General features: G+C 41.4%; 1 protein-coding gene and 1 long non-coding RNA gene across 3 annotated transcripts in view; one reads left to right on the top strand and one right to left on the bottom strand.

The window, feature by feature from the left end:
* The window catches only part of KHDRBS2 (KH RNA binding domain containing, signal transduction associated 2), a 354578-nt gene that overhangs the window by 298053 nt on the left and 38012 nt on the right, over window positions 1–18513 (top strand). For both annotated transcript variants that reach the window (XM_081857320.1, XM_081857321.1), the window contains exon 7: window positions 9903–9985. In XM_081857320.1, the coding sequence (XP_081713446.1) occupies window positions 9903–9985 (83 nt within the window). The remainder of the gene's footprint in view (window positions 1–9902; window positions 9986–18513) is intronic.
* LOC309339426 overlaps window positions 15954–18513 on the bottom strand; it is a 142657-nt gene continuing 140097 nt past the window's right edge. Inside the window, exon 6 of the long non-coding RNA XR_014155334.1 lies at window positions 15954–17201. This is a non-coding gene — a long non-coding RNA (uncharacterized lncRNA). The remainder of the gene's footprint in view (window positions 17202–18513) is intronic.

Below are 18513 nucleotides of genomic sequence, written 5' to 3'. Positions count from 1 at the left end.
ACAGTCACATCAAATTTTCTTCCATCCAAAATGTTTAAAAGCAATTGCTGCAAAAGGTCAGCTGCTCTCCCATACTCAAAGAGGAAGTCCCGATCATGTTTCTTTATTCTTTTAAATTCCAGTATTCCAAGTACTCCGGGGACTTCCTTCCTCATCTTTCTCATCTTTCGCAGATTTGTAATCCAAAGATCTTCTTTATTTTCTGACAATATAGGCTTCTGGTTGGTATTTTCCACCTGTACTTTCTCCACTCCTTCTTTCCTCTCCGCCAATTCCAAAGATGTCTCTTCTGGTTTAGCTGCAGATTTTTTATCAGTCGAATCCTTTATGCATTCAGCAGAGTTGTTTGTTTTAGAATTCAAGGTCATAAGTTCTTTGTTCATAGCCGTACTCTGCTCTTGCAAGATTCCCACGAGAAAAAACATTTTTTCTATCTCTGCCAGTAATTTTCCCTCTGCAGCCATTGTAATGTCTCTAGTTCCCCCTAGGGGGATTCCAATTGCTTAATAGTCCTTTTCCAACAATCCGTTACTTTGTTGTTTATTACTACTTTGTTTCCAACCACCTCAATTCAAATGTAACACCTTTAGTTCAGAGAGTTATTAAATAGCAAAGTTCTTGACTTTAACCGCCCGTTTGACAGCTCCTTTGACAGCTGTCAAACTCCTTATTCTTTTTCCTCCGGCACACACACAGGACGCTTCGGGGGGAGGGGTTACACAAAAACTTCCAAAATTCCTCCCTTTCTCTCCAGCACAAAGACATCTTCTGTCAAATTCATGGAAATATCTTTTATCTAGCACCAAAAAGACAGTAATCTCTCCACCTTAGTTCTCCAATCCTTGCTTTAGATCGTTTGTAGGTAGGGTGGGGGTGCGGACTTCCCTTTAGCACATCCCCCGGTCGTGCCGAATTCAAAGGTAAAAATTTTAAAGTCCAAATTCCATTCTACTCACAGGTTGTTTGTTTTCCAGTCCAAATTTTGGGGAAAAAGTCAGCGCTCTCCGGCCATGGCTCGCGGCTTCGCTCCACTGAAGTAGCGGTCTACTCACAGCACCACGCCGCTCTCCGTACCCTCTCCGTAGCCTTTAAAAAGGCTCTTCGTGGGTCGGGGAGGGCGCTTAAGGTGCCCGCCGAGTCACCAAGTCCGCAGGCTTCCGCGCCTGCGGTTTCTAAGGGTCCCCGCGTCGCCGGCGCGGTAAGACCCGTCTTCAGCAGAGCCGATTCCCTCCGGAGCTCGGAGGGAATCCGCCATTAACCGATCGCGCTAACCCGGAAGTCCCTTCCCATTATACCTGTCTATCCAGAGTGTACCACATTGTCTACCCTTCTTCTGTATCTTCCACTGCCACCAACCCTTTCTGGTAGTGTTTCTTATTCCTCTTAGAACACACAATAGCTGAGTTAGACTACAGTGGTACCTCCGGTTAAGTACTTAATTCGTTACGGAGGTCTGTTCTTAACCTGAAACTGTTCTTAACCTGAAGCACCACTTTAGCTAATGGGGCCTCCTGCTGCTGCCGCGCCGCCGGAGCACGATTTCTGTTCTCATCCTGAAGCAAAGTTCTTAACCCAAGGTACTATTTCTGGGTTAGCAGAGTCTGTAACCTGAAGCGTATGTAACCCGAGGTACTACTGTATAGGTATGAGAGAAGTCAGACCAGGATATTTATTTTAACGTTGAACTAAACATATTTACTGAAAACTTGTTTTCAGTATAAAATAAATACTTTGCACATTGAGTAGCAAACTATGTTGTAGTCATCAGTGCTTGTTTAACCAATTCCATTACCCAGTTGCTATCATCCTAACTCACAAATTATCTCAGGGGCACTCCCTGAAGACTCAAAGGTTTCCAAGGTCTGTTGCCTGTAGCTGAGAAATCTGGCTTCAGCCTCCATGTACGTAGGACCTGCTGGGGACATTTTCCTCTCCTTGTAGGCCAGGCATGAGGAACCTGTTTTGGCTGGTGGGTCAGATCCAATAAGTTCCCATTTACAAGAAATCCTAGACACATAGATATAAGAGGTTTGGTATACTTGTGCAACTTTCATTGCCATGTTGACATCACATGTAAATATGTAGCAGATATAGTTTATAAAATTCACAGCACAGTCCAGAACTATCCTATTATTGTCACAAATATGTTTGATCGAACACAGCTTTATTAAGATCTTTATGAGTAAGGTGAAAGATATATTGCGAGCTGCCTGACCAATGTCTGTCTGATGGCAAATACACAAAGTAATAGTGGGTGGCTTGCATTTGTCTTACAATGGTTTTGTGAAGTACATAACAGATTATGGAACAGAGAAGAAATGTCTAGATATCATGATGGCTTTCTGGGACATTTAATTCTGGGATCCATAAAAGGAGAGGCAATCCTTAATTTTAGTGAAATTAACTTCAAGGAAAAGTGCTGAGATGCTAAGAAATACTGATCATAAAGGAGCTGGAATTTTAAATCTTAGTAGCAGAATAGGACAGGAAAAGAAGGAATATCTGACTTTTAAAAGGGCAGCCACTCTATAAAAGGGCACTTGCAGGATATACGTGGAAAAGGTTGCTAAAAGGCTTAGAAATATTAGAGATGGAATGACACTATCTCAGAATGAAATCCCATATAAGAAGAGAGCTAAGATAATGCCAGTAAGGCTGAATAATATGGTTCACAAGACTGGGAGGTTGGGGATCATCTGTCAAAAACGGGAATTACTTTTTAAGTGATTAAATGCACAACAGGTCTGCATTCTTAAATGTACAATGTCTGAGGATCCTGATAAGCAGCTGGGTAAATACTGGGAAAATATTTAACATAATGCAATCAAACCCTTTTTTTATGTTCCAGTGAGTTAAGGGAAGAGTGTTAAGCACATGCTTAACTTGCTTGACTTAGGGCTTAGCCAGAATTACTTGTATCCTTGTTTTGGATCCATTTTCATGAATAGCACCTGCAGTTTTTAAAGAAATGTTCTACACTTGTATTAAACATGATCCACTTCTTAGCTTCATTTGTTCTTATTGAATGGATTGGTTACAGTAGTACCATGTGATTTTGATGTCACACTGTTGTGGCTGACATAATGATGTCATGAATGCCTATGCAAACAAGGAGAAAGGTGTGATAAGCAAGCAGCAGCAGATCTTCTGAGAACAAGATCTGTGAAACAACAGTAGCCGGATAGAACAAAAACCTGCCAGACAACACTAGAAGAATGGAAATGTTCACTGAGATATTTTTTCAGTAATTACTTCAGATGCACTGAATAAGCTAATTTCAAAGCAAATATAACATTTACTGAATATTCAGTGCAGCCCTCCCAAAATGTGCTTAGCTTTGGCTGAGTTGGACACATCGTGTAAAACAGGGATAGCCAACATGGTGCCCTCCAGTTGTTGCTAGACCACAACTCACGTCATGTCAAAGAGCGAGCGGGCAGTAAATCTCACCGTTCAAAGTTGAAGTTAACTCTTTATTAGCAAAAACAGGAGCTTCACAGATTTGGCTGAGTGCCATGCCTAATGAACACAGCAGCTCATCCCCAGTAGGTCTTAACCCATGAATCAGTTGAACGTTCCTGTCTCCCCACAACCATCCAAGTCCCTTCTTCTCCAGGGCTTTTTCCAGGCAGTTGAAGACTGCGCCTGTGTGCAGCCTTCCACTGTTTTGCCCATTTCAGCTCTCATCTTGTTCTGTGAAAGAAGGTTGAGAGGAAGCTTGTAACAGCACGAGGGGGAGACACCTGTGACTCTTCACCAGCCTGACTCATCTCTGCCTCTTGGTCTTCCTCCGCCCATTCACCTGCTTCAGTTCTGCTTCTGCTGCTGGTCTTCTCTCTGCCACCAGTTCTCCCAACTCACTTAGCCCTGTTGCCTCTTCAGCGTGTGATTACCTCCTCCCAGTCTTCTCCCTCTGACTACACATCATTGTCCCACCAACGTGCCCCAGGCTCTGAGCCTTCTTCTCTTGGTGGTAGAGTTGGTTCCTCCCACCATTCATCTGTGCCCAACCCGTCAATGGCATGTCAGCCCCAGCCAGCATGGCCAGTGGTCAAGAATGGTGGGAGTTGTAGTCCTGCACCATCTGGAGGTCACCATATTGGCTACACCTGGTATACAAAGATGCCTGAGAAGTAGGAACCCTCTTATATACACAGCAGAGTTGGTGACACACCAATGAGTAAAAGGAGCATTCCATACGTACAAAGACGTTGCACCAAAAAGCAAACTGAATTCCTCATGGAGAATTATATTGGAGAGATGCTAAAGATCTAAAGCTGTGTGATAGAATGGAGAATAGCTTAAAAAAACACAAAACTAGAGTAATAAAACCAAGAAGAGATGGTATTCATCAAAGAACAATAAAATACTAAATAGGAAATTATTGGGGGAAAGCTAAGTTTTGCATTAGGGCAGGGATGGCTAACCTATATGGCCCTCCAGATGTTGTTGGACTATAGCCCCCATCATCCTTAACCACTGGCTACACAGGCTGCAGCAGAGAATTGCTGTCCATCAACAGCTGTAACACCACAGGTTAACCACCTTTGCATTAAGGGATTTGATTTTTTTAAAAAAATAATATTTTACTATTATTTTTGCATATAGAAAGTCACATTTGTTACTCAGCAATTATATTCCAATTCAACAAAACCAGTGATCTGATTTCTAAGCGATTACATGGGAAATTGTTATTCATTCAACTTTTCTGCAACAACAGACAGAAATCAAAGCTTCTGCTAATGATTCCATTCAGAGGAATTACGCTCCTGTACAGCTCCGTGGGTAGTTTCTCATGTAATAGCTTTCAAAATATAAATCTGTGTTACTTTGGAATTGGCCCTTACTGTGCTGGAGCAATCACAGAACATGTTACATTGACAAATTAACTGCAGTTCGAGTTGACAGGTTTTGTGGTGAGCTGCTGTTTTGCCATAAACACTCTACTGTGTGCAGCAGCCTCTATTGAAAGCGATGTCAAGCAACCTCCTTGTGGCTACTGGTTCATTGGCATCGCATGGAAGATGGGGTGGGGACATTGTAGTGTTCCCTGCAGGAGTCCTCTTTATTGCTTATTCATGATTATTTGCCCTCATGATGCTGTTGGAGAAGCCGTATGCAATCCTACTTTCAATACTATTTGCATCAGCAAAAGTTTTGGGACAGTCGCACATTGCTTCCTTTCCAATTAGTGCATATCCTCTAACTTCCGGCTGGAATCCCATAACTTTTCATGCCAAATATGTTGTGGGGTTTCTTGTCTGTTGTTGCACCACAGACAATAGCAACACAGTAGCATCGGCAAACAGAACAGCTCAGTAGGTAGAGCATGAGACTCTTAATCACAGGGCTGTGGGTTCGCAAGTGCAGTGGTGTGCATGCTATTCCTTTCAAGCAGAGGTTTTCAAGCTTTTTGAGTCCAAGGCTCCCTTGACCAACTACATGCTTTCTGCGGCACCCCGTAGGGCTCAGGAGCCCAGTTATGCGCCCCCCCCCCCGCCGCCTGCAGAGCTGGCAACCTCTCACCCTTTTTCGAACACCGTCCCTTGTGAAGTGTTCCCTCAGCTTCCTCTCCTCTCCCCTCTCCTTGAGAGTCCTCTGGGCAGCCACTGCCCCAGGTCTCTGATCTCCTCCCCCTGCACAAAGAGAGGTGCTGTAAAACTGAGGCACCATTCGTCTGTGGAGCTTATAGCCAGGGCTGCTGCAATAAACAGCTGTGCAAGCCTTTGGGAGGCAGAGACACAAGAGGGCTTCAGTTGAGGTAGGGAGGGACAGAGGCCAATGTTGCCCGTGGCACCCCTGACCATCATTCAAAGCACCCCAGGGTGCCATGGCACTCTGCTTGATAACCAGTAATTTAAAGCATATATGAATCACATTCCCCTCCTCAAAGAATTCTGGCCACTGTACTTAAGGGTTGCTGGGAATTGTAACACTGTAAACTACAGTTCTCAGAATCCTTTGAGGAAAGTTATAGTGCGGTGCTATTTTTATAGAAAATGAGGTGCCAGAACTCAGTGTGAACGCCTCCCTTGTTCTCTTATAATGGCAATGGTGCCCATCTGAGAGGTGCTGGAACCGACTTCTGATGAATTCTGGCTGGGGGGGGGGACCCTGGTGTTTATACAGCCAATGTCAGCTCTTAAACTGAAAAGGAGAGGCAGTGTTGCATCTGTACTGGTCAGTATTACAAATGCAGTAAGACAGACAGATTATTTTGAGTTGAGGAGGTAAAAGATATGGGATTCTGGCTTGATTCTGACTGCACAGCAGCTTCTAGCCACAGCCTCTAATTTTTAGTTGCCTGTGTAAGTGAGGAAGTGTTAAAATATCAACCTTACAGGTTCATAATCTTTATTTCTTATTACTTGCTCCACAATTTATTGATAGTAACTTGCAGAGTTCAGGTTGGCCTGAAGCGAGTAAGTATTCTTGATTTACTCTGCATAGTCACTAGAGTTCATGCACAATTCCCAAAGGAAAATAATACCATCACTGAATAAATGGGACAAGTTCTGCCAGCATTCAAAGCTACAGGTTTAGCCAGAGAGATTATTAGTCAGTTAAAAATGGGTTGGGGGGAATCACATAAATGATGCATGGCAGCAGCGGAGCTTCACTTTGAAATCTGTAGACTCTCATTAGTTAAGAAAACACACTTTTAAAAAGTCTCAAGCATAATAAACACTGTTCATATGCAATCACCTTTCATTTACATGGGGCTTGAGTGGAAATCAAGGCATATTTATTGCAAACATTAAAGTTTGGAAAATAGCATATTGAGATGGTACAGTTTAGAAAGACTGAAACATAAATGAAAATGGAATGTGGGAGGTTTAAGTCTCATGGCCCTGATGCTATAGATGTCCAAACCCCATCTACTGATACAGCTACAGCTACATGTATCTATAGCCTTTGTACATCACATGAATAAAGCTTCATGCAAGTCCATTACAGTGGACACTCAAATGAAAGTGGTTTTGTGCAAGAGTATATATTCTTTAGGATGGTGTGAAGGTTACGTTGTTTTTCTTGCCATCCCAGCATAAGCCAAACCACAAAATTATGCATTATGTAGCTGCTTTTAGAAAAGGTGATCCCCGTCCCCCCGTCCCCATTTGATTTCTCCTTGGATTTGGGGCTTCTGAATGACTTGCTCTCAATCACAGAGTAACACTGTGGACTAATAGTTTGCCATTCTGTTTTTAACTTCTGCATTTTGTTCTACTGGCTGTGCACACACAGTTTGCTGTAGGTTTTAGTTCTTTCCATTTGTTCACATCTTTCTTTTTCCTCCCAATTCATATTATTGATATGTATGAGCAGTGGCATGTATTGATCAGACATTGTGCAAAATCTTGGCTGCATACTAACCTGTTCATAGCACTTTCCCCCCTGCCCTCTCAATCTGGAATCATATATGCTCATCCTCAACATGCTGCTTTCAATTTAGATTAAATCTAGATCCTGATATTCACACGGGTGTGTGTGGTGACTTGATACACATTTGAAACACACACACACACACACACACACACACCCCGTGGTTAGGCTGCCCTTGCCTCCTCCTCCTTCCCCAGGTGAATGAAGGAGGAAATTGTGCTTGCAATCTTGGTGTACCACTGCCGACAACATCTGCTTTAATCTGTTTTCAAACTGACACACTATGGAGTAATGCAGAATCAATCTGCAATGAGGTTTCATTTTTTGGAGTGAAACCAGTTTCTCAAGAAGTGCTTTCAGGGTCAAAAAATATGCAATATATCTAAATTCTGAAATTTGCTTTAGAATTTCTTAATGTTAAAATAGGAAGGCAAGTCGAGTGGAATGCAGAATCTGGGGAAGAAACCCACTTTTGTGTGATGCCCATTTGCCAGTTGCTATATTCTGCAATGCTGGCATCTGTTAGCATAGAAGTGCAAAGTTAGTAGTAGTAATATAGTAATAATATACAGGCTTTAATTTCAAGAAACTTTTTTTGTCATGAACTCTCAGTGCTTTCCCACATTGAACTTGTTTCTGCACCTCATCTATGATGCTCATATGAAAGCATAGCATCTTGCAGAAGTAGACACTTGCATTAAGAAAGTTAATAGGAAGTTATTTTACCATTCCAGAGCTGTTTGAAATGTGTTTAATTTTCCTGACCTTTTTAATGTGCTTCTCTTCCAGTGCTTTCTGAAAAATATCACTAAATGATCTTGTATTCTCAAATGCCGCACATTTCATCCTTGTACAATAGTACTCAAAAAGTCAGTGGTTAAAAATTAAAGTCTCTGTGTGTTTAATTGCATTCTATCTAATGGGTGGTTCACGAAGTATCTCTTCTGTGTTTTTTTCTCCAAGTCTCATTTCCACATGTGAACAATCCCAAATGGCTCAAGGCAAACCCCTCAGACTAGCTCAGGACATTTTTATTATTTTTTAATATATATTTTTCTGGGATAATTCTGGAACCAATCCAAATCCACACACACCCCTTAACCAGAATTCTCTTCTGAAATTTGGTGCTCATTTCATTGAAATCTAGGTATTTTCCCCATTTTTGCACTGGAGTGTGAAACTTGGAACTCTAAGGAAGTTGTTGAAGCAGCTCAGACTGAGAGCTTATGTAGGAGCTGAAGGTTCACCTATTCTGGGCTATCAGCCAGGCTGTTAATTCAGGCTTTTCTCCCCTCCTGGGCAGCCGCACATGCAGCTAGCTGAGCACTTTGCTTGCAACCTTGAAACTCCCATCCGTCTTGCCATGCCCTCTGCTGTTGTGACCCTGGTGACAGGAAGCTCAAGAGACAAGCAACTCGGATAGAAGCTGCCAGTTCCGGGATGAGGATGGCTGGAGCCAGGAATGCCCAGTGGAGAGGGGCAGCAGCTCACAGCTCATCTCCCAGCCATGTTGCTGCTACCTCTTACTGAGAGGGGTGAGATGGCAGGCAGGCCAGTGCTGTGTAGGTGTACTGGTGGAGCCAACCCACTTGCTCCTGCTGACGTAGCCACACAGCACCAACCTCCCCATTGCCTCTCCCTTCTGGTAAGTGGTAGCAATGCTGCTGCTGCTGCTGCTGCTGCTGCTGGGAGGCCAGGTGCATGCTACCACTTCTCCCCACCAGCTGCTCCTGTGCAGAGATCTGCTGGAGGGTCCTGCTCCCCCTACTCCTTTTCGAGGGAAACCCTAGGTCTAGGCAGAGCTGAACCCTGAAAGTACAAATCGTGTTCAGTAATTTGCTGCTAAAGCAGCTCCTTTATCTGATCTCACCTGGCTGGTGAATAGCTGCTTTGAAAGGGTCATTTTATCATGCCTTCACTGTGTTTCCATGCACACTGCTAGTTGCTGTGGCAGAGGAGATCGAAGCAGGGATGGATGGATGAATAAATGAATGAATGAATGCTCAAGGAAGTTAAAAGGCATTCATTACAACGGTTATTTATAATTATTATCTGTGGCTTTCTCCTTAAAGTTAAACCACATTTTCTGAAAAAGAACTGAATGGTATGTTTTATGCTCCATAATGACCTTCTTAATGGGGTAAGGAGATCAATATAGTCTTGCAATCATTTGTTCATTTCTGTGGCTATTATTCACTAGCAGATATTTAGAAAAGCATTTATATATTGAATTCCAGAGAAAACAATGAGTTTCATTAGCACCTTTTTCTTACAGTACAAACTTCATTATGGTGATAAATAAAAACAGGGCTGAAATTATTCATTCATATATATATATATATTCATGCATATATACCACACACACTCTTTCATGTTTCTTGCAAGTGTGTGTGTGTGTGTGTGTGTGTGTGTGTAATGTGCTGCCTGTTAGGTATATAATATTCTAAAAATTCTGTTTCAGGCTAATACTATTTATAACTTACTGACCTTCTAAATTACAAATTTGTGTTTTATTATAGGGATATGATGATGGATATGGGGGTGAATACGACGAACCAGTTTATGAGGCCTATGATAATAGCTATACCACACAAACACAGAGGTAAGCACCAACAAACTAATTTATAGATAAGCTACTTATAGATTTCCTTTAATATCTGTTCTAATCCCTAACTCTGCCAGGAGCTACTGCTAAAACCACATCTCAATGTATGGTGTCTAAAAACACCATAAAAGATCCTCAAGGAATGTTAAATTTACCAGGTATAGACTGTTACCCAGTGAGTAGTGTAATGAAGGTGGAGATTGAACAGCAGAATCCTCCCCAAAATGAAAGTGGAGGGAAGTTCTCTTTCCCAAGTGTTCCTCTCCTTCCCTGTGCCCCCGACTCACAATCCCATCCCATCTAATATTTCTTCTCTAGACTGGATGGCACCAGTCTAGCCTCAAGGAAAAACTAAGAGCAATAATGATTTAACATGAAGTACATAGATACTGTGCCTAATCAATATGTGTTCCAAACTTTGGACCTAAACCATGGCAGATACACAGCATCATGCCCAGGGCTCAATTTCTAGTACAGGAAAACACTCAAAGATCACAAATAAGATCAGGATCAATAATACAATGAGAATCAGTTCAAAGACAAAGGCTCAAGGTGGCACATGGAATAAAAACTCTGAACCAGGACTCTGGGTCTGGAACAAAGCAAGGCAAGCAAAAGTCATGAGTTGATGAGTCAAGTCAGAGTTGAAGGAGGTAGAGAGGCTGAACCTGTGAGGTCACCACTCAAGGATGAATCCAAAAGCCAAAGGCTTTCTAGGCTCCTGAAAAGGATGGGTTGAATAATTGCTTTTGTGTATTGCATTCCCCTCTTTTATGGAAATAAAGGCAGAAGATGTAAAGTGTGCACAAGAATAATAGGGTCACAGGTCATTTTGTCAGCTATGCCTCTTTTTCTCTTTGAACTGTGAAACCATCTCTGTTGTGTAAGATCTAAAAAGTTAGCCCTCCATGTGTTTTGAGTCATCATGTTGGTTTTGGAAAACTCTGCCCTAAAGCTAGCTGAGAATCAACTGCAAAGTTAAGAAATAACAAAGAATCCAGGACATAGCTTGCTTACAAGGCAAACCGAGGTGAGGCGGCGAGGCATAGCTGCCTAGAGGAGTCAGCAGTCCCAAAACATGGTAAATGCTGCTCCACACACTGTGTCCCAAAATGTCTTAAAGCAGAGAAGCTTTGGGGTCTAGCCCACAACTGCAACTCCCACCAAATGCTCTGAAACCTAGCTCAGATCAGATGCTAGGGTGGCTGAAGAGATAATTGCAGAAGCAGCTGCAGGAACTGAATCCTGACATCAGCTGTTCAGCATATTTTGTCACAGTGACTGCCTACTCATCAGAGCATAAAACGCCTTAAAAAAAACTGCTACTGATTTTATGACACAATAAAAGAGAAGGGGGTGAGGAGCTGAAGGAAGGAAGGCCAAAGCCAAGTAATAATAATAATAATAATAATAATAACAACAACAACAACACCCTTTATCTGAAGATCACAGGGCGGTTCACAACATACTGATTGCGCTGGAAGAAACAAAGGAACCCAAGATTGTATGTTGAAATAGGAATAGGGATTTCAAGCCTGGCAAGCTGTCTGCACAATCATTCCCTTGAATGATTGTGTGGCTGGTCCCCCAATATCAATGGCATATTGCTACCTGTTTATTCCATTAACTTCTAGCCTCAGGTTCCTGCTCATATGGAATGCTCTCTCTCCAGTAGTTCTCAAAATCACATATTAAAAACTATGTAATAGCTTGCTGTATAATGCTTGCAGTAATATTCTCAGCAAAACTGAATCATGTTGATTTAATAATTCAGTTTTATTGGAAGACTCAAGACAGCAGCCATCCATTGAGATTGAATTTACAATCAGTTATTGAGTTGAAGGGATTTTCTCCCTAGTTATTCTACTTCTATCCTGTTATTATTTCCCTGCCATCTACTAGATTGTTATGCTGCATGTCTTCATTTCTTAAGAGGTTTAAAGCCTTTACTGAGACAACAGGAATCTTTCACGCACTGCTTTGTTCATCTGAAGTCCAAAGTAACTTTCATTTCAATCCACAACAAAATTGCTTCTAGAATTAACTAGGATTTCCAGATTTAGAATGAAACATGGGCTTTTAGAGTTGTGCAGAAAGGAGAATTTTGGCAGGTGCAATTTTTTCTGATATGATAACAGCATGGCAGGATTTGTTTGTTTGTCATTAAACACCCCTCATAAGAACAAGATTCCAGGGTGGCTTACAAAAGTACAATTAAAATATAAACCAAGCAAAATACAGAGCAATTAAAACAATCATTATCACAGCAATAGATTAAAAAAACCCCAAGGTACAGAGTTGTATTCAACAAGAGTGTTCCGTTCATGCAAGCTCTTCTTCTTGTACAACGGAAATTCCACTCCCTCTCCTTCGTTCCCCAACCCTCCCACCAAATCTGTTCTGGGTTTCCCCCAACACCCTGCAACACGTATGTGGAAGAAGAGAGGAGAGGGGAGTTCTATTGTGCAAGCAGAAATCCCAATGTGAATAGTACAATTTCATTGGACATAACCCAAAATACCTGGGTAAATGAATAAGTTATTTGTATATTAACCTTGCTACATTATTTCTTCTATTTGTAAATGTGATTTTTGTGCTCCTTAAAAAAAAAAATAAAGCGTATGTGTTTAAAAAAAAGTAGACTAATTGTAGAATGAGATGGTACATTCTTTAGCAAGAATGTTTGACTTTGCCTCTTTATTCAGACATATGCAGGGCATCTTATATCTACAGAGTTTTGTGCCAGGGAAGGGATCAGATTGTATTGTGTATAGTTACAGATAATCTACAACTTGGTACTGAGAAAGTTCCTGCTCCTGTGAAAGTATTCGTGGCAATGTCATCTTGCTTCTGTGACAGCATTAATGGCAACATGCATCTTTGGGTTCATTCAGATGTTGGGATTATGACATTAATTCTGCTTTTAATGCTAGCACTTACGTTCCTGGTTTCTGACATCCCTTTTACACTGCAGTTCCTGTTGTATTGTGACACTGTGTGGTTTTTTTAATTGCTACCCCACCATGTCACGCTAACTTTTATTCACCCCAGTGGGTGTCACTGGACATGCCAACACCACCACTCTCTATCCACATATGTGCTTCTGTTCCCCCTGTGATATGCACCCCCCCAAAATGCCAGGAGACCGCCCCAAATTTCATCAAGTGAGCAGCAACGGCATGAAACCTTCAGGGAAATTACAGTGCAAAACTCCTGCAGTTTTCCAGGTTAACTGGGTTGCAAATGGAAGCAATTAACATGGAAATGAGCACTAAACTTCCACTAGAGTCTGCTACATTTCCAGAAGTGACTTTTACATCATATGAAAGATTACGTAAAACATGGGAAATTATCAGGTTAAGGAAATGTATGGAAAATGGAGTGAAGTGCTGTCTGAATGCAGCCTTTGTCTTTTAGATCGCTCTAGAGAAGTCATGCTAATAAGTTAAATCCCTCTTGGTCCAATAAGCTCAGCTTCCAGTTTAGTGTAAGCCCCTTTGTGATCAGGATCCTGGGTGGTATTCAACAATTTTTTCCTGCTAACGCAAAGATTAGCGCTAGTAAAGGGGATCTCCCCCATGAACACCACGTACCATCCCTCAATCTGCTTTAGGAGGTTTGTTGAACCCTCAAAACATATTTAGGGGGAGGAGGAAAGGAAATTGTTCTGTTCTGCAAAGAGAAATCCTTTGTGTGATGGAACAATCAGCTTCCCTCTACATTGAATGCAACCCTTAGAATCTGGTTAATGAAAGTGTTGTTCCTAAACACCTTTGTTCTTTAAGCAGACAACATAGCTGTGTTTTACTCCTCTCAGAGGGTCCTGGGGAATCCCGTTCAGCAGCAGTGAATATCAGATTCATTTGCATTATTTGGAGCATTTGGAATGGCTGGAATTTTCACACGTAAAAAGCCTACCATAAGAATATGCTATGACTATTAGTAGTAATGGCTGAACTGACTTCATAAATCAGCTAAACATTACTCAAGACTTTATAACATTTTAAAATGTCAGCTTTAATTTTCATATAATTTTCTTTCTGGAGATGTTGCAGTCCTTATTGTTATACCAATTCTTAAACTGGAAGCCAAGCTTATTAGGCAAATGGCACAGAAGACTAAGAGAGATTTAATTTGTTAGTATGACATCTCCTGAGCAATCAAAAAGAAGCACGTTGTCATTTACACTTTCACAGCAACATTTGCAAGTGAACTTCCTTAACATCAAGTTGTATATTATCTGTAACAAGCACACAATATATTTCCCCTTTTGAAGTTGAAATGTTCCCGGATTCATTGAAAAATATCTGGTAACCTTAAGATATACAATTCCTTGAATACATTTAAATAAACGGAGGCAAAATGAGCTATTCTAGCAAAAGTGTAGTATTACAGTACCTAATTCTACCATTAGTCCAATAAATGTATTTTAAAAATTGGTTTCAGGATGCTGAAATCAAATCAGTATTTAAAATCCATTCTGGCGCTTACCGTCTCGATAACCTCTCCCTGCTGCTTTGGCTTCATGTTCCCCAGGCACCACTTCCTTCCTTCCTTCCTTAGGTATTATGTGAAGTTTCCACTTGGACTTCTCCTTTCCTCATCCCCGTGCTTTTTCCCTCATGGCAGTGGCGTCTCACAATTCAGTGGCGCCACACGTGATGTCAAAGTCCCGCCCCCTGCCTCTCGCTTTCCTTTTGGATGCTGTAGTTGTGGCACCTGCTGCAGCGCTCTGCCCCCGGTGTGACCAAACCAGCCTCACTGCCTTTGCTCAGGGGAAATATCTTTGCTACCCCATCGTCTCTTCATCTCTCCACTTCTCAGCTTCTTGCTTTCTCTGTCCCTTCTTCCTTCAGCATCTCAGCTCTGGATTCTGCAAAAGCATCTCTCATTCTTAACCCATTCTCATTCCACAGCAATAAGACATTGTGGGCCCAGGTAAAGGGACTTGCTTTCTGATAAATGTGCACAGGATGGCAAACCTAGCTGCCATCACAATATCCTGACTCGATTGCAGGGTGATGTTATAGCTGCTCAGCCAAAGACTGGGCTGGGTTTCAAAGGCAACAGAGAGGTGACAGTTTTAAGCTTAATATTTTAAGATTTCAAAACCTTTGCATAGGCAATAGATGGAACAATCACTATATAGTCTGGTAACACACCATCCTTCCTGTTATTTTTCTCTATTGTATACTTCCCCAGTTTTGAGCTGTATGCACAGTATTTGCACACAGTTGTATTTCATTTTGGGTTTTGTGCTCATATCTCAGTGTTCATAAATAAAGATTCCCTCATATTTTATTTTGAGACTATTGAATGAATCAAGTTAGCAGGCCTAAAAGATGACATTTTATGGGTCTTCACAGCAATCCACTTACAGCATTCATCATCCTAAACTGTTTTGAAATGCCACCTCTCATTTATTTGATTCAATGAGCACAAGTGTGTATCAAATACACTACCCCTGAAGTAGATAAGAAAGTTTTTTCTCTCCTATAAATCACTTATGCCCTCTAAGGTTCTTGAAATACTTATTTCCACTATGGATCTCCAGTGTTATATCTGATAGCCTCAAAAAGAGAAGATCTTAAGTATTTTCTCCTGTTCTGTAATTCCGTTCCATTGCATTCCATCATCTTCCTCCTCTCTCTGTGGCTTTTGGCCTTGTCTGAGCAGATGGCTTATTACACCTACCCATTTCATGTGGCTTTGAAGTATGTATATGTCCATTTGTGATTTAGCAAGCACACAGGCCTCTCTGTATCTTGCTATATTAAGACTGCAATCCTGTGCACATGTACCTGGAGTAAGTCCCATGGAGCTCAATGGCCCTTGCTTCCTAGCAAAGAGGCATAGGATTCTGCTGAAGAATAATTAAAAGCAAAAACAAGGCCCCATTTCTCTAGATAATGTTACCCTGATGATGCAGGCACAGGGAGGAAGAAAATGCCCATCGGACAAGGTAGAAGATACAAACAGTACTTTATTATTACTTTAAAATGAGAAATGCTGAGACTCGGGTTTGAGCAGGAGTTCAGAGACTCTCTTGTCAAGCAATAATCCAGTGGCAGGGATTTATTTATATATATTTTACATCCTGCATTTCTTCCATCATGGAACTCAAAGCCGATTCCATATGATTTGCAGGAAATCGTGATCCTGGAACGTAACATCTCCACTGCAGGTGAATTAGCACATGTTTGAATGCTCTCCCAAAGGGTAGGGAAATCCTGCACATCTAAAGTAGCATGCCTTGAAGAAGGCTATGCTAGAGCCTTGCTCCATGACGTTATGCCTCAAATGACGTGATGGTGGAAGACCAGGGGTAGTCAACCTTTCTGACCATCTTTCTTGATGGTAGAATTTCCTTACTGCCCACCAGTGTTCGATGGAAGGTGGATTCAGCTTGTGCCGTAGAACCCCCTACCACCCACCTAGAATCCTGAAACAACCCCTGCTTTAAACCTAGGTCTGCAGCTAATTCATATGAAGTATGAGGTGGTAGAACCTGAATTTTAAAGCAGATGTGGTGCTCATGGGAGGAGAACTGAAGTGACAATGTGCTTTCCGTTTTTCTCCCAGTTCTCTCTCCTCATAGATGCTTTTTATGGCTGATGGGGAATGCTTCCCAATTATCCACGCTATTTAGGGATGGGTGGGGGGAGACTATTTTACCAAATATGATTGAGGGGAGGATCTCCCTTTCATATTGGTGCATGAAGGAATCAGCGGGTTTAAAGGCTGGACGAAGTACAGCCAAAGCCATTGCTTCTGCCAATTATTTTAAAATAGCACAAAACAACATTAAAACTGGACCCACATCTGCACCCAAAATTCAAGAATGGTGAAATTGGGGAGGACCAAAAGAGTAGTGGTGCGAATAATGAGCACCAGTCTGAAATATATAGCCCAATAGTAGTTTTGCTGGTCTAGACAGCCTCTCACACACAGTGAACTGGAACCCCCCCCCCCTTTCTAATCCCAGGTGTGTTTGGCTGTGGTTGTTCATTGGTGATGTAAAGCCACTTTGCACATGGATATTGCACTTTCTTGGTTGAAACCAAATCTTGCAGGAGCGACAAACATGGCTTTGTGCACAAATAGGTCTCCATGTAGCTCATTCTGGAAGCAAGCCAGTTTGTTCAGGCAACAGGAATTGAGCCAACTTCTCTGATTGCAAGGTAGAGGTAGGAGGACGTACTTGTAAGGAGCCCTACAACGACAAAACGTTTACATTTATCAAATCAGCTTAGCTAGGTTGTGGTAAATTACACCATTCTAGAAGATTGCGGGGTATAAACTCTAGCTCAGAGATTCCATTTTTTAGCCGAGATTTGAACATTTTTCAATAAGAATATTTAACTGGGCAAACAGCTATCATTATAATTGATATACCATTTGAAAATTTGAAGGTTAGCCAAATACATTTATCTCAATTGGGTGAGATTTGTGTCTCCAAGCATTTGAATCCCTTGAGGCAACATTTCCATGGAAAGTTAATTAAAGAGTGCTCACTAGAGGATTACCTGAGGGCATTGTAGCCTATTCACATTTACATACAAATCCCCCATAATACTGTAGGTATGTAAGACTTTCTAAAAAGTGGAAGCTCATGTTTTGCTGAGATAAGGCAGGCCTATTAGTAGCTAAGAGAGCTTTCGTTTTCATAATTAATATTGATTCCAACATATTATGAGTATCCTGTTCTAAGATTCCCTTACTAAAGGTGAAGCAGTGAATGCAACCAAAATAATAAGGGCAAATAATTATTGCTTCCAAAGAAGGTCTCAGATTATGAGCCAGTAAATAATGGCAGTAGGGGAGATGCTCAGCCTTATATCTCTCCTGCAGCAGGAACGGAATATTCCTGAATTATTATTATTTATTAATTCATTCTTTAAAACTAGCATAAGATAGAATCCCAAGTTTCATCTTAGAAGCCGCATTCTAATCACTGTAAAAATGCACATCAGAGTTCCTAAGCCAACCATTTTTGCTAATCATAAATCCAATCTTTCTTGAAGAACGGTTGCTCTTTGACTTTTGGAAGTGTCTTACGTGAAATGCATTTTTAACTCTGACAGTTCATACAAGATTTATTGAAGCTCTACTTTAAGATCCTAATCCCCTCCCCCCGCTGCCGCTTGCTTACGAAACACAGTTTTTGTATACTAAACACAATCCCAATTTATTTCAACAGTACGGAACAGCTGATTGATTGTAATGTATAAGGTGTAGCAATAGCTGTATCAGTAATAAATAAAAACTCATAAAATAACATGTATGGGGACCACCCTGAGATCTTTTGATGAAGTGCTATATATACACCACCACCACCACCATCATCATCATAACAGCCACCCCATCCTTTCATTCTGCAACAACTATGTGTTACAGCTAAGCTAATGCTATTTTTCTAGGAAAAGAAGTGTTGGAACTCACCATGAGCACCTCCCTCATTCTCTTAGAATGACAATGGTGCCCACTTGAGAGGTGCCAGAATTGAGTTCTTGTAAGTTACCTCT

The sequence above is a fragment of the Podarcis erhardii genome (genome assembly GCF_964252035.2).
Source record: "Podarcis erhardii genome assembly, chromosome: 3".
Classification (NCBI taxonomy): domain Eukaryota; kingdom Metazoa; phylum Chordata; class Lepidosauria; order Squamata; family Lacertidae; genus Podarcis; species Podarcis erhardii.
The sequence above is the reverse complement of the archived record's forward strand: the minus strand, read 5'-3'. Positions and strand labels throughout refer to the sequence as shown.